The 23,201-nt window shown below is 38.2% G+C and overlaps 1 protein-coding gene across 1 annotated transcript in view; it reads right to left on the bottom strand.

The window, feature by feature from the left end:
- Positions 1 to 275: 275 nt before the first annotated feature.
- RNLS (renalase, FAD dependent amine oxidase) overlaps positions 276 to 23,201 on the bottom strand; it is a 252,989-nt gene continuing 230,063 nt past the window's right edge. Inside the window, exon 7 of the mRNA XM_045854200.1 lies at positions 276 to 1,892. Coding sequence (XP_045710156.1) covers positions 1,740 to 1,892 — 153 coding nt within the window. The 3' untranslated portion in view covers positions 276 to 1,739. The remainder of the gene's footprint in view (positions 1,893 to 23,201) is intronic.

A 23,201-nucleotide genomic window follows, 5' to 3' on the forward strand; every position in this document is an offset into this window, starting at 1 on the left:
CACAGAGTGGAGAGATATTGAAAGTCACCACTAATGGCTTAGAAGACTTTTGTCTTTATGCATCCCACCCCACCTTTACAAATTTTTTTCCTTTCCTTTGGAGGCTATACATTCATGAGAGAAATATAACATTGTTCTTAAAACTTTAGGATATTTTCAGTCAAATGATTCCAGAATTATATTAAACAACAAAAGTTAATACATTTGAATGATTTTTCTACCTTTTAAAGGATAAAGCCAAAATAAAGAAAATGTTAATCAAATATGGGCCAAAATGATGAAAGAAGTCTCAGTATTTTTTTAATGATATCATAGCAGAAATTACATTAATTTCCCTTTTCTTTCTCTGTGTTCAAAAATAAATGACATTATACATAGGCATTTCTGTTTTTCATCAACCAGTTGCTAAAAGGACACATAATACTCCCCAGAATCACGAAACCCACTTTGTAGCTGTATAAGTAAGTTCTTCCAAAGCCCGTGTGTATGTATGATCAGTGGGCATGTCGGTGTGAAGCTTAAGGTTGCTACGAAGATAAGAAGTCTTTTGTTAGACTTTTCTTAGTTTGAGAGGCTACAACGATTCCTTTACTTTCCAAATGATAAAATAGAACTTACCATTTTGCTCTTCCAATTAGCAACAGGTAGCTTGTTTGGAAGGCTGAGAACCAATTTCTCTCCAGCCAGCAAGTCACCGGGTTTTCACTGAACCATGTGGGTCGCTGAACCAATATGTTGGCAAATATTGAACTACTTTAAGTACATCTAATTTCTGGTTCAACACATTTTTTGGTTGCATTAAATTCACTAAACCTGACGCAGTCTTAATGCCACATCACATGCTGGAATGCACATAAATGTAACAGCAGTAGCCATGAGAGATAACATAAGGTAGAGAGCAACATATTTTCTCTCAGTTTCCATTTAATTTTCATTTGTCATAATAAGCCTTATTTTCAAAGTTAAAAAGCACTGTGTGACTTGGAAAATCCTGTTGAATCTGGTTCTTTTCTGACAATTTAAAGAGAGGTTACTTCATCAGTCAAGTTGCTCTCTCAGAGATGAGGACACAGCTGACCTACAATTCAGGATTATTTAATGACTTGGGAGAAAAATAAGAAACCAAAATTATTCACAGTTTGGAGGAATGTTGTAGTTCAGCAGGCTGCAAAAATACTGAATCAAGGGTACACTTGAAGATTAAAAACCAGGCTTTGATAATGGTTATTCTTTATTTGAAAGCAAAATTTTCAAAAGAATAATAAAGGTTTGGGAACATGAGTTGTTACTGTGATTTCACCTAATTTTTTTGGAGGGTCATTTGTTATTCTTAAGCACTAATTTTGGTCCATCAAGAAGTAGTCATGGCAACTCAGAAAAGTGGCAAAAGGTAGAAAGTCCAAAAAATTTTTATTGTAGTGTGGGTTGTAACTATCAAAATTTTAAAATTGATTTTATACTCCATAAAAAAATGACAAACATGAACAATTTTTTGGTAATTTCTCTCATCAAAATAGAAAACAAAACAACCAATAACAGAGAAGTGTGAAATCCAAAACCCAAAGTACATGTAGAAGATAAGAACACAGATACTAAATAGACTTATTTGCGTGATCACTTTTTAAGTTATATAAATGTGTAATCACTATGTTGTATTCCTGAAAGTCATAATATCGTATGTAAGCTGAAATAAAAAATTAAAAGAAACACAAAGAATACAAATTAAAAGAATACAAATACTAAATATGATTCTTTAAAGCTTCCAGAACACATAAGGCAGAAGCGATGCAGCCATCAAAGTTGGACTGAGTAAATCCGTCCCCTCCGCACACGAGGAAAGGTTTGAGATGAAGAGTCATTTGGCCAGGATATTTGGCAGCAGCATTTGTAACCTGAAAAATATTTTTAAAAAATGGGGGGAGTGTTGCAATTAACATTCTGTGCTCCACTGTGTTATCATGTCAACACCCACCTGGGCAAGGCTTCCTGACCTGGAGAGATCAAGGTGTCTTACCAGAAGCAACAAAAAACAAAACCAAGACACCTGTGCTTCCCCCTCATCCAAGTGTTTACACTAATCATTCTTACATGTTTACATTTTCAATTGTTTGATAAGATAATCAGAAGAGCACTGAACTTCAAAATTAGTAGCTCATGATTTGCTCGATTAGTTGAAAATATACTGATTTTTTTTTATAAGAAGGAAATGACATTCATAGTATCATTCACCGAATATCAAGTCCAGGCCACATGACAGACAAGGTGGGTAGAAAAGAGCTTTGAGGGTCGTTTCATTAAGGAGTTTTCAGTTCAGCATGACTGCTGGCACTTTACAGGGACCACAGGCTAAGACAGAGAGAAGAAAGGGCACTATGGGAGCACACATGAGTGGGCCCCACACAGCACATCGGGACAACAGAGGAAGCTTCAAAAGGGCGTGACCAGTCATTTCTGAGTTCTCATGAGTGTGTAAGAGTTTGCCAAGGAAGCAGAGACAGGGCTTTCCATAGAGAAGGAGCAGCATGAGTAAGTGCCCAGAATCTATGGACAAGAGAGAAGACAGTTTACGGCACTGCAGGCCACCTGCTGTGTGTGTGTGTGTGTGTGCATGTGTGCATGCATGTGTGTGTGTGTTAAGTGAGGACATGGCCAAAAGGCGAAATAAGAAAGATACAGGGTTTCAAAATTTAAAAATACAAAACATAAATATAAAAGCCTATTAGAGTGTAGAATTTACTACTTAGCCAAAATCAGGAGAATCAGCCGAAGTCTGAAATTTATTTTATTTTGTAGAACCAGGTTTATAATATCTGAAGTGATGAAATAGGTATAGAAAGATTATTTCCTGGAAAAAATATATCCTCAAAATTCGGGTGAATGTTGCTAAGAAGCATCCACAGCCAGGAGAATGAGCAGGAGGTGGATGCCATTACCTTGGACACTGAGATGGTTTGGCTGTGAAACACTAAAAGAACCCCAAAATACAAAGCACACAAATTTATTATGAAGGCAGTCTCACTTGGGACTTCTCTACACAACTTCAGGGGGCATCATTCATGTAGACAGCAAGTAGCAGTTCTGACCTCTCTTGTACAAAGTTTCCATAAAGAATCTGCTAGTTTAAAAATCACACAAAAAAGTCAGGAAATGTAATAAATGCTATCTGAATTGTGGAGCTGAGATTTTGGTTTGAGACAGGCTGTTACAATTTTTTGAACCAGGAAAACTTTGCCTAGGTATGTTTTTATTTATATGCCATATTTTACTTTAAAAATAAGGTGGTACAACTATTCCTTTGTTGGGTCTCTAAAGCTATGGACCTTTAAAGACACATGTCATTCAGCTACAAGTGTAAAATTTTGAGTATGTCACTTCTCTGGAGGTTGCTTGACAACATCATCTATCAGAGACATTGCAGATAATCTTTTTTTAAATTATGGCATACTTTTAATCTACATTGAATTGTCCAGACCATGGACAATTCAACATAGCTACAGCTTTGTTTTTTTTCCAGCTTTACTGAGGCATAATTAATTGACAAATAAAAATTGTATACATTTAAGGTGTACAACTTGATGTTTTGATATGTGTAGACATTGTGAAATAATCACCATAATCAAGGTAATTAGCACATCCATCAGCTCATGTAGTTACTTTTTTTTGGTGGCACACATTATGATCTACCTTCTTATCAGATTTCAAGTATACTATACAGTATTGTTAATTAGTTACCTTGTTGCACATTGGATCTGAGGACTGAGTCATCTTGTATAACTGAAACGGTACCCTTGACCAACATGTCCCAATTTTCCCCTCCCACCAGCTCCTAGCAATCACCATTCTATGCTCTGCTTCTACGAGCTTGACTATTTTAGACTCCACATATAAGTGAGGTCATGCTGTATTGGGCACTTGTCATTTCCTAGCCAATAACCTTGAAATCAGCAGTAAAGATCTGAGTGACTAAAATAGACAGCACATAGTATAGGCACTGAAGGACAGTCTTGGGCATTCAGTCAGACCTTTAATACTCCTGCTTTAGATGGAATTTTAACCAATCAGGTTATCTGATTTGTTAGTGAAATGCTAAGGGAGGAAGAAGACTGTTTGGTTCCTATATAAATTAGCAATTTCAGAATGTGACAACTGATAGTGGAGGGCCAATTAGAGAAGGGACAAATAACTTTCTGGGTCTCAATAGGCCCCAAGAGTGTCAGTTCATTAGTTTTCCCATAATCATTAATGCCCATGATGATGGTCCCAATACCCAAGAATCAATTCTAATGTGCATCAAGTATTCATTGTTAGCATTACTTGAATGTCCACTAATACCACATGCTTTACATGCATACTCCCTTTAATTCACACAGCAACCCTATGAGGTGGTTTCTCATTTTATAGTGAGAAAGCTGAGACTCAGAAAGATTGTTGTTTGTCCAAGGATGAAAAACTAAAAGGCAAAGAAACAGGAATTCAAGCAGAGCAGGCTGACTCTGGAACTCACCCTCCCAATACTTTCAGAAATATTTCCATAAAGAACTGGATTGAAATGTCCACACTACCCAAAGCCATCTATAGACTCAGTGCGTTTCCTCTCACAACACCAATGGTATATTTCACAGAAATAGAACAAATAATCTGAAAATTTATATGGAACCACAAAAGACCCCTAGTCGCCATAGCAATCTTGAGAAAAAAGAACAAAGTTGGAGGATTACACTAACATATCAAGCTACCACAAGGCTATGGTAATCAAAACAGTATGGTACTGACATAAAAGCAATCATGTAGATCAACGGAACAGAAGAGAGAGCCCAGAAATAAACCCACACCTTTATGATCAATTAGTACTTGACAAAGGAAGCAAGAATATACAATGGGGTAAAGACAGTCTATTTGATAAATGGTGTTGGAAAAATTGGGCAGATACATGCAAAACAATGAAGCTAGACTACCTCCTTACACTATATACAAGAATAAACTTGAAATGGATTAAAGACTTAAATGTAAGACTTACAATAATAAAGATCGTAGAAAAAAATATAGGCGGTAAAATCTTAGACATTTCCCATAACAATATTTTTTCTGATGTATCTCCTTAGACAAGGGAAGCAAAAGAAATAAATAAATGAGACTACATGAAAGTAAAAAGTTTTTTCACAGCAAAAGAAGCCATCAACAAAATGAAAAGAGAACTCACTGAATGGGAGAACATATTCGCCAATAATACATCTGATAAGGGGTTAATATCCAAAATTTATAGAGAACTCATACAACTCATCACCAAAATAACAAGCGATCCAATTAAAAATGGTCAAGGACCTAAGTGGACACTTCTCCAAAGAGGACATATAGATGGCCCATAGACATGGAAAGATGCTTACCATCATCAACCATCAGAGAAATGCAAATTAAAACCACAATGGGATATCACCTCCTACTTGGTAGAATGGCCATCATAAGCAAATCAACAAACAAGAGATGGCAAAGATGTGGAGAAAAGGGAACTCTTATGTACTGTTGATGAGAAAGCAGATTTGGTATAGCCACTAAAGAAAACAGTATGGAGGTTCCTCAAAGAATAAAAAATAAAACTGCCGTATGGCCCAGCAATTCCACTTCTGGAAATATATATGAAGAAACCCAAAACACTAATTTGAAAGAATATGTGCACTCCTGTGTTCATTAAGGCATTATTTACAATAAACACATTTTGGAAACAACCCAAGTGCCCATCAATAGATGAATGGATAAAAAAGCTGTGGTACATATACAATGGAATATTACTTGACTATAAAAAGAATGAATTTTGCCCTTTGCAACAGCATGGATGGACCTAAATGGAACAGAAGAGATGGACCTATGCATCCCATCCAACTGGCTGTTCCTGAGTTATATCTTTTTATAATTGGTGATATAAGTCAGTGAAATAAGGCAGTTAGAGAAAGGCAAATACCATATGATTTCAGTTATGTGTAGAATCTAAAGAACAAAATACATAAACAAACAAATGCGAAACAGACTCATAGACACAGAGAGCAGACTGATAGCTGTTAGTGAGAAGGAGGGTTGGGGGCTGGGTGTAAGAGGCGAAGACGGAGAAGTACAGATTGGGTATTACAAAACAGTCATGGTGATGTAAAATACAGCATAGAAAATATAGTCAGTATTGTAATAGCTGTGTGTGGTGCCAGGTGGGCACTGGAAATACTGGGGAGAACACTCTGTAGAGTACAGAGTCGTCTAACCACTACGCTGTTTACTTAAAACTAATGCAAAATAACATGGGATGTAAACTGTAATTGAAAAAAATTTTTAAAGACTTGATTTAAGTAAAACAAAACAGAAACGTTACATAGCATGATAGTATAATTTATAAGAAATGTGTGTTTGGTCATTCTGATGACCAAAATATATTTTTCATATATATCTGGTCTTTGCCCACAATTTCTGACTCACAGCTCCTGAAACACTTGAACTTTCTTAAGTTTGAGAGTGATAAAGTTGCCTCTTGTTATGTTAATGATGTAACTTTTGTAAAGTCAAAAAATTAAGAATGGGGGCTGGTTTCTAGTGGAGCCTGTAGGAGGCCGCTCTGTGTGGTGTGGGCCCAGCTCCCACTGCGAGATGCACAGGACCCACACCCACGGATAGGTTCTCCCGTGGGGAATCAGGCCTGCAATGTGCCTAGGCCACTATGAGTCTTGCTTTTTGCTAAAACTCCCTTAACCTGAACTGAAGACATTTACTGCAAAGTAACTTCCTAAAATCCATGCTAAACCTTCCAAGGATGAGTGTAACCAGTTCAACCACTTTTGCCTTTTCATTTGCAAATACCCCTCTTCTGTGATGTGATTAGCGGCACTGGTTCCTTTGTTTTCTGTAAAAGGTAACCACCTAAAGTGAACCTGTGCATAGTAAATGAGGACCATAATGTAATGTGCGGAGAGATAGAAATAAAGGCCTGTCATGGTGGAGGCTGAGGCTTTTTCTCCCCTTGAGAGAAAAGCCATGCTGTCCCTTTCCCTCCACTGGACTCGGTAGTCCATGTGAATGTCTCATTTCATCCATAAAGACTTGGACGCTGCGGGCCGGTGTCTGTGTCAGAGCCAACCCTGTAATTAGAGGGTTGATATTTTCAGTCTTATCCTACCCACCACCTCCATGGAGGGGAGAGGAGCTGAAGATGGAGTTCCATCATTAATGGCCAAGGATTTAGTCATAAAAATCCTTGGAGCCTCATAAAACCCCAGAAGGACAGGGTTCAGAAAACTTCTGGGTTGGTGAACACATAGCGGTATTAGGAGAGTGGTGTGTCCGGAGAGACCATGGATGGTCTGGGTCCCTTCCTACATACTTGCCCTGTGCATCTCTTCCAACTGGCTGCTTCTGAGTTATATCCTTTTATAATTGGTGATCTAATAAGTAACACGTTTCTCTGAATTCTGTGAGCCACTCTAGCAAGTTAATCGAACCTGAGGAGGATCATGGGAACAGTTAAATTGGCCAGTGGGCCCAAAGCACAGATAACACCTGGGTTTGTGATGGTCTTCTGAAGTGGTGGCAGGTGGGTAGTCTTGTAGGAGGACCAGCATGTATCCTTTACCTGTAGAACCTGATGCTATCTCCAGGTAGATAGTGTCAGAATTGAGTTGAATTCTTGGACACATGCTGGTGTCTGAGAATTGTTTGTTGGTTTTGGGGGACATCCCTCAACATTAAAATCAGTACCAGAATCTATTTAGGTAGTCACATAGTTTTATGCATCTGAAAGATACATATAAATAAAATAACTCATTCATATATATATATATATATATATATATACACACACACACACACACATACAACACATATACACATGTGTCTATAAAATTTTTAAAACAAGAAAAATGTTTGATAGTCACTTAACTTATGCATCTGGAAAATTTACATAAATGGGATAACTCATTCATATACATTCCTACATATACATGTGTATGTGTCTATCTATGTATAACTTATGCAAACATACAAATCTTCATTTGTGATAAAGTTTTAATACATTCCAGGTGATGTCCCCGAATAGATAAGCCATGGCGCTATTAAACAGTACACAGTATTAAGGAGGAGGGAGTGTAAGGGAAAAAGTTCTGCCCAGGGGTGAGCTGATCATGTATCGGTGCTGTGTAATTTCATTTGATGGGTAGTAAATGCCAGATGCCAGATCACATGACTGGAAAACTGGGCCACTGATTAGCTAGCCTGCCGTTTAATGAAATCAATCTCGCTGCATTTAGGTGGAATCACCCATTTTGCAATTACCCAGTGAGGAAAATATGAAAACATGAAGTGTGCGTTGGCAAGTTCCTTCACCCAAGTGAAGTGGAGAGTCCTGCAGGGGAGCAGCTCGTAATTGTCAAAGCCACAAGTTCTCACAGTAACACAGCCTTTGGCTGTGCTTCCAGCCACAGTGAAGAACCACAGCTCAATGACTGTGTTTAAAAGAAATGTCAGGGATGAAACAACCCCCTGGCAATCCAGGTTGCTTCTGCTCACATGTGTATCAGGGCTGGATAAAAAGAACTCCCGCTGCAGAAGCTCATGCTGCGGGGTTGCTAATGTAATATTTCTATAAACTTAGGTGATGCTTGAACTGAACATAAAAATTCATAGCAGAAACAGTTTTATTTCTAAGCTATTTAAACCCACATGAATGCATTTTGTAACTTCTCTCCACCTGCAGAATAAAATGCACACTCCTTGGCCCCATATGGGAAGACCTTTCATAACCAGATCTTGCCTCCATTCAAGCCTCGTCTTTTGCCACTTCACTCGCATGTCCTATCTACATTCAAACCAAGGTCCTTCGAACACATCCTTCTTTGTTGTCCTTCTGTGACTTTGAACAAGCCATTTGGCTTGGTGATGTTGTATTGTTTCCTTTCTTTTTTGCCAAGTAAATTGCTCATTTTTTGAGAACCAGTACACATGTCACTGCTCTGAGGTCTTCTTGCTCTTCCAGGCAGGCTAAGTGCCTTTTCAGCATGTTATTTATAGCTATTATGCGACTTGCTATTTTGCACTGTAATTATGTCCATGCCTGTATTCCTTCCTAGATTGCATGCTCCTAAGAGTAGGGACTGTGATGCACTAAATTTTGTATGTAAGGCTGAGAAGGGTGGCTAGCCCCTATTAAGTGTACAGCAAATGTTTATTGAGTTAAAAAAAAGACAAAATATTTTATATAAGGTTGATCAAATAAAGGTCTTTACAGGGAACCACCTACACAAAGGGTTATTAAGACACTCCCCCAGAGCTGGCAGAAGCTTAAACAGGAGAGAGGCCACGTGGAGAAGGCTCTCGATAATGGTGAACAGAAGGCTGGCTCCTTGTCTCTGGTTGTGAGCTGCTTTATGTGAAAAATCTCGTAATGTCATGTTTTACATAGAACCACACAAACTCGCTGGTTCTGTAGGTCAGAAATGGTATTGTCAATTTTATATGGTTTAACTTAATAGTTTTTTGTATCATGATTATTAATTACAAAAATTAATTCCCCCAAAGTTCCTTTGGTGTAAGAACGAAATTAAAGACGAAACGAGGAATGTGGACAAGCAGGGGAATGGGTATTTCCATAAAGGACAGTTGATAATTAGCAAAAAAAGATCAGTGGCACACACGACAATGGGCAGTCTTCTATCCATACCCACACTGACACGACAGACCGCCTCGGACTGTCAGACATCTACCTGCACGGACCGATCTTACTGCGCTGGGCTATGGAATGGCTGCCTTTTAGCCTGATCACTTCTAGTTGGCCATCCAGCCCATGATTTGGATACTTAAAACCAACCTTTCTGAAATAGGGCACTAAGTGATGTTCAGGTGGGTAAGGCAAGAATTAAGGTCTCATAAATTCTAATCCTAGACGTGCAGTTCACAATCAGGTTCTTAAGGCTGCATCTCTGCACTTGTTATGAATGTAAATTATACTGCATTTCACTGAGTCTAAGTCACCGTCAGCTGGAAGAGGCGCCAATATTTTATGTGCCAGAGAGAGAAAAAATGATGTCATCGTGACATAAAGCTTTATTTTATATTTACTAGAGTTATTCTTTTGAGCTTATTTACATGTGGAACTTTTGCAAACAAAAAGGAAACAGAAGAGTAATACGTTGGCTAAGCCTTTTCAAAAACTCCTTCACACTCAGAGTTTGATGTCCCTGCGGCACTCTCTAACTCAAGGTCGGTGGTGCCCACGCTCTTCCCCACACAGTCTGCCTCTGTGCCGCCTACAACACGGGTCAGGGGCATATCTTATGGGTGTGTTCCACTGAATTGTCCTTTCTGGGGGTTTCTTCTGAGCCACTGACACCTGTTCTGTAAGTTCTTCCATGAAGTCCCAGAGAATAGAAAATTTCTGCTGGGACTCACATTCTTTTCTCTTTAAATAATCTGTTAATTTAAATATCAAGAGGTTTCAGTGGGCTCCCAGTTAGACCACTAGAAATAACTCAGTTCAGACGTGTGAAAAAATGACATTCTGGCTGTGTCCTGGTATGTACCGACTGGGTGGCATCTTCCAATTGATGAAATATAGCAAATATTAGATAGGGTTAGGAGAGAAGCATCGTGAATACTTTATAGTAAACACATAACAAACCAAAAGATGATGAATGGTCACATCTTTCAAGGAGGGAGTTTTCTGGTAATAGCATAAGGTGTCAGGACTTCTAACATCTTTAGGATTGCTGGTTTAAGCCTTCCATTTTCTCAGTTCAACCAAATGAACAGCCTCAGGTGAGGCTGACAGAGATAGACTGGTTATCAGAGAATCAATTTGCTCATTTACAAAGGTAAATGTACCGATTCCAGAACCAAGTCTGGTTGCCTTCCCAGACCATTCATCTTAGTAGGCAAATTCCCTCAACTGTGTCACAGATTATAGGGGTGACACACGTTTGGCATCTCCCGACAGACATCGCTGATCAGTTGTGGCATTCTTTCCCACTGAGCCCAGAAGTGGCCTCAGCTCCCTGCCCCCTTCACTGCTTCAGGCAGACACTACCAGTCAATTGGAGTTGGCACCTGAGAGAAATCCTATATAGCAATCCTGGATGAGAAGATTGCAGAGCAAACACATAATTAGAAATAAGGGAATTAAGTATTCTTTACTGGTTTTTTTCTTTTTTCCCATTAAGCCAGGATAGTCTGATGCATTGCCTCTCTCCAAACCAGAATCATGTCAATGCGGAGAATTAGGATCACATCAGGAGCCATTTTCTCTAGCTGATGCCGGAGGTCGAAATCCAATTCCTTCTAATAACCTTCTAATGCCCTCTCCCCAGATCGCTGCCCTTCCATACAGCACACCAGGGCTTTGCCTGCAGTGTGAAAATAAAACACAGGTATTTTGGCTACAAAATTGCACACTAAAAATATCAGAGTTTGTGGGAAAAATAGAGTTGGGGCAGATGACTCAAATCTTATGGAACTTTGAACCAAGCATGAACTAAAACAATAAACATCACAGTAAAGTGAATAGAACAGTTAACATTCTCCCAGCCTCTGCATCTAGCTACAGGGTCCACCCTTTGCAGCCTAACCCCCGGGGCTTGTCCTTTCTCCTTTGAGATGTAGGCCCTGGGAGACAGTTGCTTCTACAAGTGACTATTCTGAGCTGAATTAAAAATATGATCTGGCATGTAGCCTTCTTCATCAATCTGTCATTTTAGTGAAGGGAAAATATCTGTGGTTTGTTCATCAGCACTTACATCTTTGCTGACAAAGTTAACATGATGGAAAACCCCGCGGTTCTTAAAGCCATTGAAACAGCCACTATTTGCACTTCAGGAAGACACTTCTGGTCACTTTCTGGGTTTTTTTTTTTCCTTCAGAGCTTCATGTTTGCCAGGGCTTTATCTTTGCTTGTGAGAAAACATAACCTGATCACCTGAAAACATAAACATGTATGAAACCAATATAATTCCTCTGTGATACTGATCTATTTCTCAATTGCATTTGAGATAATTCTGTTAAAAAAACCCGAAGGTGTTGTAAAAGATGGTAGGTGACTTTACTGCTTTTTTATGTTCTATGACATTCCCAAGGGTCACTTTAATTACACTGGAGCGTGCCTGAGTCCTGACAGCAAATGGCGCTGTCTAAGCCATCACTTGTGCTGTTGAGACTCACACGGCATCTTTTTTTAAATTAGTTTTTAAAAATCAATTTCAATGTCTGAGGGTGACTCTCTAAATTGTCCCTGCATTCCAGGGAAATCTTCTTGTCTCTTAGTTGTACACTAACTTGACTGGGGCAAACTCTGAGTAATAACCTCCTCGCCCTGGCATTTCCCTGCCCGTGGTACGTGTGAAGTGCTGACCAAACTGGCGGCAGAGATGTCTGGGGAGGCTGCGATGCTACGGAGCTGAATCACACATTTCCTCTCTGCGTCTATTCTGCTGCCAGTGTAAACCTGAACCCATGCCATGGAACATAAACAGTAGAAATTGAATATTTGGTTAACTTATTCTTTTATAGCCTCTATGCAAAGCGCAAAGGAAGTGGTTCCCAAAAGCCAATCTATGGCAAGAATGGGAAAAAAATAAAGAAAATTATGCACTTTTTTAATCGGGCTAAATGTATTGTATTTATAAATTTGTTATGATGTTATATCTTTATTATTTTTTTAGTTATCCTTTTCATTAAATTCTTTTAGCTGTGTTTTTGCTTTTTAAATTCTTAACTGCAGAATAGAAAGATAACAATATTATATCAGTTCTCAAAACAGTTAAGGGGACTTTACTGGTCCATGAAATAAAAATGCTTCGAACCACTGTGCTGAGGCAAGGCACTTACGTGGCTCACAGCAGTCTTTGTCAGCCTCAAGGATGTTTTCCGAAAACAGGGGTGGGCAGGGCAGCAGTGGTTGGCTTCACAACCCATCAGCAATCTCAGGTAACACTGGACAATCTGAGTTTGGACTTAGTGAGTAGATGAGTATTTTTTAAAAACTTTATTTATTGATTGATTTTAGAGATGGGGAGAGGGAGAGAGAGAGGGAGGGAGGAAGAGTGAGAGAGAGAGAGGGAGAGATTTGTTGTTCCACTTATTGATGCCCTCATCGGTTGATTTCTGCAACCTTGGTGGATCAGCATGATGCTCTAGCCAACTGAACTACCTGCCAGGGCTGGGATGAGTGATTTTTAAAAGTGGAATAAAACCTTGTGTAAAACACAAGATTTCCTAGAAATGTGTACAACGTCTCTTCTGTGAAAATATTAATTTAGACAGAACCAGAATCTAGGATAACAAAAGTTTTCTTTGTTCACCTGTGGCTAAATATTCAGGTAGTAATCATAAAAGGTGTGGCAAAGATGGGGATTTGGGGGGAAAGACTTTATTAAATGTGGAATAAATACCTATATTCAAATTCATGTACTTAGAGGGAAAGTGTGGTTTGTACTGATTCGCTGTATACATCTCATTCTTATCATATTCCCAAGCATCTATCACATTGTCTGTTTTCAAAAATGGGGAGAAATGTAAACAAATGAAGGAGAAACCAAAACATATGCTGATATCCCACTCCTAGGAAAAAGATGGAACTTCCACTGATAATCGAATAAAGACGATGTGGTACATACAATGGAATACTACTCAACCATAAGAATAGATGAAAGACTGCCGTCAGTGACAACATTGATGGATCTTGAAATAAGTCAGATCAAAAGTCAAGAACCATATGATTTCACTCATATGTGGGATATAAAACTGAAAGTAACAAATGGACAAATGAGAAAACAAACAAAACCTCACAGACACAAGCCACAGCATGGTGGTTTTGAGGGAAGGGGTGGGGGAGGTAGAAATGGTAAAGGGGGTCAAATGTATGGTAACAGAAGGAGATGTGACTTTGAGGGGTGAACACACAGTGCAACATACAGATGGTGCATTGTAGAATTGCACACTTGAGACCTGTATAATTTTATTAACCAACATCGCCCCAATAAACTTAATAAAAGTTTTTAAAAATTAGAAAAGAAAATGATGGGACTTCACTATTGTATCAATGGTGAACAATACTATTGATCCCTAAACAAATTTCTGTGATACAAGAAAGGAAGATCTGACAAATGAAAGTTGAATGTAGACTTTTTTTAAGAGCACAAAATGTTTTCTACTGGCTAAATTAAAAATGTAATATATCCATTCCTTTCTTTTATTTTTTAATAGTCCCTAACGGGTTTGATGCAAATGCAATAAAACGTTGCAGATTCCTCTACACTTAACTCACCAAATTGCATGTGGTAAGAGACAGCCGATGTTCAAAAGCCTTTATGAGAAAGCTATGAGGCAGTGTCTCACTCATTTTTGTATTCCCACTATTTGTTACTCCCTAATATACAGTTAATGTGGGATAAATGTTTGCCCACAGAATATATGCCTGCAGGACAAAACAACACAAATCCAATTTTTTGAAAGTTTTAAATTCTCAGTGTTCAAATGGTATTTACTGTAGTGGATTTTTTCCCTCTACAAAAATAATTTATTTTGGTTTCTCAGTCTCCACATTTTTGTTTTTCTTTATGAATTGCCAAGTTATTAGCCTCCTCTTATTTTAACACACGTGACACCTCACCATTCTAACCCAATTCTCGGGCAGAGGCACTGTCCAGGAGACAACTACTGGTGTATTCTGGTACCCACACCCCTTGCTCTGACACTTATATCATCTCCCCTGGCAAGGTGGATTCTCTGTCTGCAGCTCCTGTTTTGCAGACTGCAGGCACAAGCACCAGGAATATTTGAATCACCCTGAATTTCAAGTAGGAAGTGAAGATATATTCTTAGGTAATTAACCCTTATCTCATAAAAATAGCTTGAGAGGTGTGTAAAATATAATTAGACAGATGTGCATATGTGTCTATATGTACGTGTACGCATGAGAGGATATACAGACGTTGCCTTTATTCTCAAAGATGGGGAGACCAGAGCGACGCAGCCCATGCTGTCTCTGCAGCTGATGGCAAAGCTGCAGTACACCTGCACGGATGAACGGTCTAAATAATCCTTTAAGTACTTTTTTTCTGGGAGATGGCAAATACAATCTTAAAGGCTATAGGTGTCAGAGAGAAAAAAAACAGTTTTGGGGGTGATCTAGACAATTTATGTCTATATCTTTTTAAAATTCTTTCTTAAAATAGTCAACTCTCTATGCTTTGATTTTTGTGGCACAGCCAGAAATCATATACATATGGAATATATTTGTTATATTGTTGGAAAAAGTGACGATAAGGATTATTTATTAACCATACATTGCATATTAGTGAAGATAAGTGAGATCCAGAACTGGGATAATAATGATAAATTGGGGGTGTTGATTTTACCATTGGAAATATTTTTAGGTATATTTCCTTAAAAATATTGTACCTCTTTAGGCCACTGGTGTTTGAGATTCTCAGTCCTCTATTATGTTATGTTATAGTACTGAATATTCATAAAAAGCTTTATCGACACATGGGTGTTTTCCTGTAGAGATGGTACATTTTTATTTTTATTTTTTATTTTTGTTATCTTTTTTCCATTTTTAATTAGTTCTTATGTTTCATAAGAACTAATCTCATCTTGTCTCTGTTCTACTCTTCTCTCTAGTGTTCTATTATATTTAATGGTGATTTCATAAACTCGTTTCTTTGTTGTGCATTAGGGAAAGGTTTGCTTGTGTTGTGGGTTCCTGGCTCCAGACAGAGCTCAGTCTCTGATACTACAAAGCACTGCTATAAAATTACTATTGGTTGGAACACCGTAGGTGTGAACAGAGTGATGTGGTTTGGTCAATTCTCGGTGGAGCTTTTCACTTTATTGGTATTTGTCTATTCAATTTAAATAAACCATTGGGTAGATGCAGGCAGAACGTGCCACAAATCATTTATATGATCCATGTAGCAGCTTTAGTGGGCTCAAACTGCTAAGGACATACTTCGCTGAAATTGTATATTCAGTTGCTGAAGTCTACACTGAATCCATTTAGATCTAGTCTATCTTTTAACGTCCTGAAAACACGGGAGCAGTCTGTTTTGATGAGGACTTGTTCAGAACAAGCACACAATAAAGAAAGAAATACTGTTTCCTTTAGTACTGTTGCAGTAATAATGGACAAAACAAGTGGTATTACATTACCCTATAGAATTTTTAATTTAGTAGAAAATGGTTCTGTCCTTCAGCAAGTTTTAGTATACTCATTCATTAACCCTTCAAATATCTGGTGTGTCCCCAGTGTTTGCCAAGCACTGCGTAAGGTGTCACAGTACAGAGAGCAGTTCCTAGGAATAAGGTGATTTAACAGGCTGGAATCCTTTTGTTTTCATCTAAATGTAAATGTTGCACCACAGTCTCTCAACAAATCCAACTCTTTGGGATCCTAGGATGCAGACGGCAAAAATGCTTTTGACTATGAGTCTGGAGATAAAACTGAAATCATCTTTCCTACTCAGCTGAGCCTAATCACACCTTCTCCCCCATTCAGGTTAATAGCTGCTTAATTTCCTGCCAATTCAACCTTTCTTCATCCCTTCTCCCATCCCCTCTCCCTTCTTCTTCCTGACGACCCAGAAACGTGGTTGTTTCTTTTTGGTTCTCATTCACGTTGGAATGTAATAGCTTTTTGTTTAGGCTGTGCAGTTACGGCAAAAAGATTGTAACCATTTTGATCTTTGTTTTAGAAAGAACCCTCTTTCTACTTCTACCACTGTGAAAACAAAAAGGTCAATGTTTATGCTCCTCAGAGAGAAAATAATGGAGGATAAAAAAAGGTGGTTTTAAATCAATTTAATTGAGGAGTAATTTATATACATTAAAATTTACTCTTGTGTGTACTGTTCCAAAAATTTTGGCACAAGGTAACAGAGAGGCCTGACTAGGTCCCTGGGGTGCCTGTGAACCCTGATCTGGCAGGTGAGGCTACGCTCCCTGGAGAAGGGAGGGGTTGGAGAAAACCCCAGGGTGGTTGATTGAAGCTGCAGTGGGGGCATGAAAGACCTCCTTACCTGCAGGTAGGGTAAACAACTAACATGGCTCTTGATACAGCTTGCACAGAGCAAGCAGTTTGAAAGGTCACGATACACGGTTATTGTGAAGGAGATCATGGCAATGCCCCACCCCAAGCAGAGGAGCTGTGTCCCTGTGGGCGACTAGAAACCATCCTACCCACTTCTGGATCATGGTGGCAGAAAGAGGGGCAGAGACACTCTGTGGGCTGACAATCATGGTGGATGCCAGCCATGGACATTTTTGCCTTGGATTTTGGGGTGAAAGATTTAAAATGGAGGGCATGTGGAAACTTGCCCTTTTTGTGTTCCCCTCCCCATGCCTGGTTGGGGGGACCAGAGTGTTCATGGGACCAATGGATGCTGGCCCTGCTTGTGGCTCTTGCCTTGCCCTGATAGCATGATTGGGAGCAGCCTCGGTGGGATGTGCACCTTGCTGGTGGCAACTCGCAGGACGCTCTGGCCCTGCAGTGCTTGGCATGGCTCGACACCTCTCCCAGTCTCTTGCCCTGAGAGTAATGCACAGATGTGCAGCCAGAGGACTTTTGCTGCCTCCATGAGTGTGAGCAGCCTTGGGTGCCAGGGCCCTGTGCCTGGAGCCCCTCTCACAACCAGCTGCAGTGATCTGGCAGCACCCCTGGCTGGGGAAAGGGAGAAAGCTGCAGCAGGGCAGTAGGGATGTCTGTCCCATAAGTGTGCACTCCAGAAAGAGAGAGAGAGAGGGCGGGGGGGGAGAGAGGGAGAGCACGCACCTGGGCTGGAGAGATGTAGCAGCCTTGGACTTCCAAAGGACAGATTAAAAATGGAGTGGAGTCTCTCTGGGCATGGATTTGAATTTGACTCTTTTGGGGAACAAGGGTATTTCTGTGTTTTGCAGAAGAGAATGGCTTGGAGCAGGGGAGCCCCCACCTCTGCCAAACTGGGCAACCTGTTACTAAAAAACCTTTTTCCTCCCCCACCAAGTAATTGTGTTATGCTTGTGTATGATGGCAGGTGGCTGAATCCCACTTCGTTCAGTAACTAAAGTACATGGTTGTGTTTGCTACCACTATAAACAATTAGAGAGCATTTCCATCAACATTCCCCTTGCCCCTTTGTAATTAATTCTCTTGTCCCAATCACAGCTCCTGCAGCCACTGATCAGTTTTCTGTCCCTACAGATTTTTCAGTTCTAGGAAGCCATACAAATAGAATAATACACTAGGTAGTTGTTGAGTCTGACTTCTTTCACTTAGATAATGCTTCTGAGATTCACTCATGCTACTGCAAATATTAGTAGTTTGTTTCATTTTATTACTGAGCAGTTTTCATTTCTGGATGTCTAACAGTTTGTTCATTTACCACGTGATGAATATTCAGATTATTTCCAGTTTGGGGCAATTATTAATAAAGCTGTTGGGAACATTTGCAAATAGGATTTTATGTGGATATATGTCTTTATTTCTCTTGGTTAAATCCCTAAGAGTGACTTTGCTGGGTCATATGGTTAGTATACATTTAATTTTGTAAGAAACTATGAAACTGTTTCACAAAGGGCTGTGCCGTTTTGCATTCTCACAGTGACATGTGAAAATTCAGTGGTTCCACACCCTTGCTCATATTTGGCATCTTCAAAGCTTTTGATTTGAGCCATTCTAGCAGATGCAGCGTAGTCCTCATTGCAGTTTTAATTTATAGTCCCTTGATGACCAATGATGTGCAGTATTTTTATTGCCATCCACCTCTCTTCTTTTATTGCGTGTGGTAAAATACACACAGCACAGAATTTCCTGTTACTAATAGCCACTGGCAAATACTTATCTGCTTTCTGTCTCCATGAATTTGCCTATTCTGGATATTTTGTGTAAATGGAATCATTCAAGAAACCATCTTTTTGTCTGGTTTCTTTCAGTTAGGATAATGTTTTCAAGGTTCATCCATGGCATAGCCAGCATCCATACTTCATTGCTTTTTTTTCTCCTTCAAATGTTTAATATATGCATTTTCTACCATTTCCTATGGCTCTTGTTATTAGAAAGACATTGAACACATTTCCCATATAATGATTGATTTTTTAAAACCGAGGTTAATTTATTTCTTTTTATGGCTAATATTTCATTTAATAGGTATTCCACATTTTGTTTATCCATTCATCAGTTGATGACCAATTAGTTTTTTCCCACCTTTGGCTGTTGTGAATAGTGCTGCTATAAATATTTATACACATTTTTTGTTAAAAAGCACTTTTTTAGAGCTTTTGGGTACACACCTAGGAGTGGAATAGCTTGGTAATATTATAATTGTATGTTTAGCCTATTGAGAGACTGCTGAACTGTTTACTATGGTTTCTGAATCATTGCAAATGTCCTGGGAGGTACAAGAATTCCATTTTCTCAACTTAACAGCACTTGTTCTTTTAATTTTGCTTTTTTATTATTAAAATATTTTATTTATTTACTTTTAGAGAGGGAAGGGAGGGAGATAGAGAGAGAGAGAGAAACATCAATGTGCGGTTGCTGGGGGTTATGGCCAGGCATGTACCCAGGCATGTACCCTGGCTGGGAATTGAACCTGCAACACTGGTTCGCAGCCCGCGCTCAATCCACTGAGCTATGCCAGCCAGGTACTTCTGCTTTTTTAAATCATAGCCATCCTAGTGGATGTGAAGTGGTATCTGATTGTGGTTTTAATCTGCATTTTTTTAACGTTTAGTGGCATTGGCATTGGGCATCTTTTCATGTGTCAGTTGACCAATTGTATCTCTTCTTTGGAGAAATGTCTATTCAAGACCTTTGCCCATTTTAAAAACTGTATTTCTTTTTTGGTGTTGAGTTAAATAGTTCTTTATATATTCTTGATGGTGAACCCTTCTCAGGAAGTGATTCACAAATATCTTCTCCCATTCTATATGGGTTGTCTTTTTACTTGATAATTTTGATGAAGTCTAAAATATCTATTTTTTTTTCTTGTTGCGTATGTTTTTGGTGTTATAGCTAAGAAACCACTGCAAAATACAAAATTGTGAAGATTTACCTCTATGTTTTCTTCTGGGAATTTTATATTTTGAGCTTGTATATTAAGGTTTTTGATCTATTTTGGGTGAACTTTTGCATGCAATGTCAGTTATGGGTCTGACTTCACTCTTTTGTATGTGGATGTCCAGTTGTCCCAGCGCTGGATAAACAGCATGTTGAAGATACTGTTCCCCCCCCCCCCCCGCCCCATTGCATGTTTTTAGGAAACTTGTCAGAAATCAATTGACCATTATATGGGTTTATTTCTGGTCTCTTGATTCTATTCTATTGATCTATAGATCTGTTCTTATGTTTTTACCTTATTGTTTTGATTATGGTAGCTTTGTAGTAAGTTTGCAAGCCCAAAAATGTGAGTCCTCCAACTTTGTGATTTTTCATGACTGTTTTGGCTATGTGGGGTCCCTTGTGATCACCTTTTCCATTTTTCAAAGGCCATTGGGATTTGGATAGAAACTGAGATACATCTGTATATCACTTTGGGTAATATTGCCATCTTAAAAATATTAAGTATTCCAGTCTATGAATATGGGATGTCTTTTCCTTGAAGTTGTCTTTGATTTCTTTCAGCAATGTTTTGAATAACAGTTTGTCCATTTGCCAGAGAAAAATATTCAGATTATTTTGAGTTTTCATTATAGAACTCTTACAATACTTTTACAATGGTTAAAATGTCATATTTTTAAAGTAAAGTAATCTTAATTTAAAAGAATATATGTATCCCTATGTTCATTGCAGCATTATTTACAATAGCCTAGATATGAAAGTGCCCATTAATAGATGAGTGGTTAAAAAATACGGTGAGATATCTATATATCTATATATCTATATCTATATCTATAGCTATATCTATATCTATATATGTGTATATATATATATCTCACAGTGTATATACACACACACACACACACACACACACACACACACACTATACTGGAATATTACTTGGCCACGAAAAAGAATAAACTTTTATTTGCAACAGTATGGATAGACCTAGAGGGTATTATGCTCAGTGAAATAAGTCAGTCAGAGAGAGACAAATATGGCATGGTTTCACTTAGATGTATAACCTAAAGAATAAAATAAACAAAACTGAAACAGATTCATAGACATAGAGAGTGAACTGGTGGGTGCCAGAGGGAAGGGAGGTTGGAGGACTATATAAAAGGGGTGGAGAGATTAAGAAATACAAGCATGTAAAGGCATGTAAAGTAGAGCATGGGGAATGCAGTCAATAATATTGCAATAACTATGTACGGTGCCAGGTGGATACTGGAAACATTGAGGAAAATACTTTGTGAAGTATATGATTGTATAACCCCTATGCTGTATACCTGAAACCAATACAAAATAGTATTGAAAGTACACTATAATTGAAAATTTAAAATTAAACTTAAAAAGTAAAATGAAGTACTCTTTCAAGTATTTTGCCCATTTTTAAATAATTGCACCATTTTTTCTTATTACTGATTTGTGAGAATTTTTATATGTTCTAGATACTAGTCTTTTATCAGATATATGTTTTTTCAAATATTTTCTCTACGTTTGTGGTTTGTCTTTCCATTTTTTAAAATAGTATCTTTCAAAGACATTGTTTTTAATTTTAATTAAGCCCAATTTATCAATTTATCCTTTTATGGTTTATACTTTTCGTCCTATCTAAGAAATGTTTGCCAAATCCATGAGCATAAAGATTTTCTCCTATGTTCTCGTCTAGAAGTTTTATAGTTTAAGGTTTTCCATTTAGGCCTATGATCTATATTTGGTTAATTTTTGTATACTGCATGCCACACAGGCTTTTGAATCTAAACTGACATGTTCCAGTTTCTGTTTTGCTGGTTACTAGTTGCATAACATTAAACAAACATTCAACATGATTCTTAGTTTCCCCATTTAAAGTAAAGATGGTAATATTTATTTCCTGGTCTATCAGAGATGTTGTGAGGATGAAATGAAAAAAAAAGTATAACAGTGCTTTCTAAAATCAGAGTATGAATGTTAACTATCATTATTTCTAGCTGACAGCAGTAACAGAGATCATATAAGAATGTGTCATAATTGGGAGAAAGCCAGGACTCAAACAGTTACCAGCAGTAGAGTAAGGTGTTTAAAAGCACTAGCTTTTAATTAGACCCACATTTGAACTCCAGTTTTGCCACTCCCTGGAGGAAGAACCTCACAGGGATCCTGAGCTCTCTCATTCTCACCTTTCTTATCCATGCAGTGGGGACAGTGTCTAAACTCTACAGGGTGTTTGGAGGATGAAGGGAGTTACATACAAAGCCCAATGAGCTACACGGAGTAGGAGATTAATAAATGGCAGTTTTGAGACAGAGGATAAATAGATACTGTAGGTAGGTAGTAGGTAGATAGATAGATAGATAGATAGATAGACAGACAGGCTCTCTAATAAAATGACAATGTGGACTCTCATGGTTTACAGAAGTCCTAGGAAGGGAGCTGCCTTTGAGTCTTTAGAATCCGGTACAATGTCTGGCATGTAGTAGGAGCTCAATACATGTATATTAAATGAAAAGATGAATATATATATTCTTAACTTTTAATGTGGATATAAATAGCTTTTGTCAACTGAACTTTTTTTTTTTTTTTGCTGGGTTTATATCATATTACTGATCTTTAAGGAGAACAAGTAGATTTAACTTTTGTGTAATAGGGTTAGAATAGGGCCACTTCCTCTTATGGTGTCCATGTCAATATAACAGCCATCATCCAGTTTTAAGTGGTAATATTGGGTACAGATGAATATATGTAACATTTGTTCTGGAAAGATAACACAGACTCCTTTCAAAGTTTTCTATAAAGTAGTGCTGTTCAAAATAATTAGTTTTTCTGAATAAGTGTGATACTGACTACATAGCAGGGTAAGTCCCACAAGTACTTGAGTAAAATGATTTAATTAAATGTATATGTGTTAAAACACTTTATAGCTCATATAATATGAGATTTTGTGAAACGGGAAATACGTACCCATAAAACTTCAGTTAATCTATGACTGTATATCCTTAATTCAATAACCAGAATTTCTCAGCTGATGATCTCACACATATGCAGCTACCTCATAATAAGGTGAAGTAACTAGTTAATTACATGCCAGTTACAAAGAAGCGGGAGATTACTCCATGGATTGCTTAGGACT

This window comes from Phyllostomus hastatus, unplaced genomic scaffold (genome assembly GCF_019186645.2).
Source record: "Phyllostomus hastatus isolate PE091 unplaced genomic scaffold, TTU_PhHast_1.1 phas_scaffold_1066, whole genome shotgun sequence".
NCBI lineage: Eukaryota > Metazoa > Chordata > Mammalia > Chiroptera > Phyllostomidae > Phyllostomus > Phyllostomus hastatus.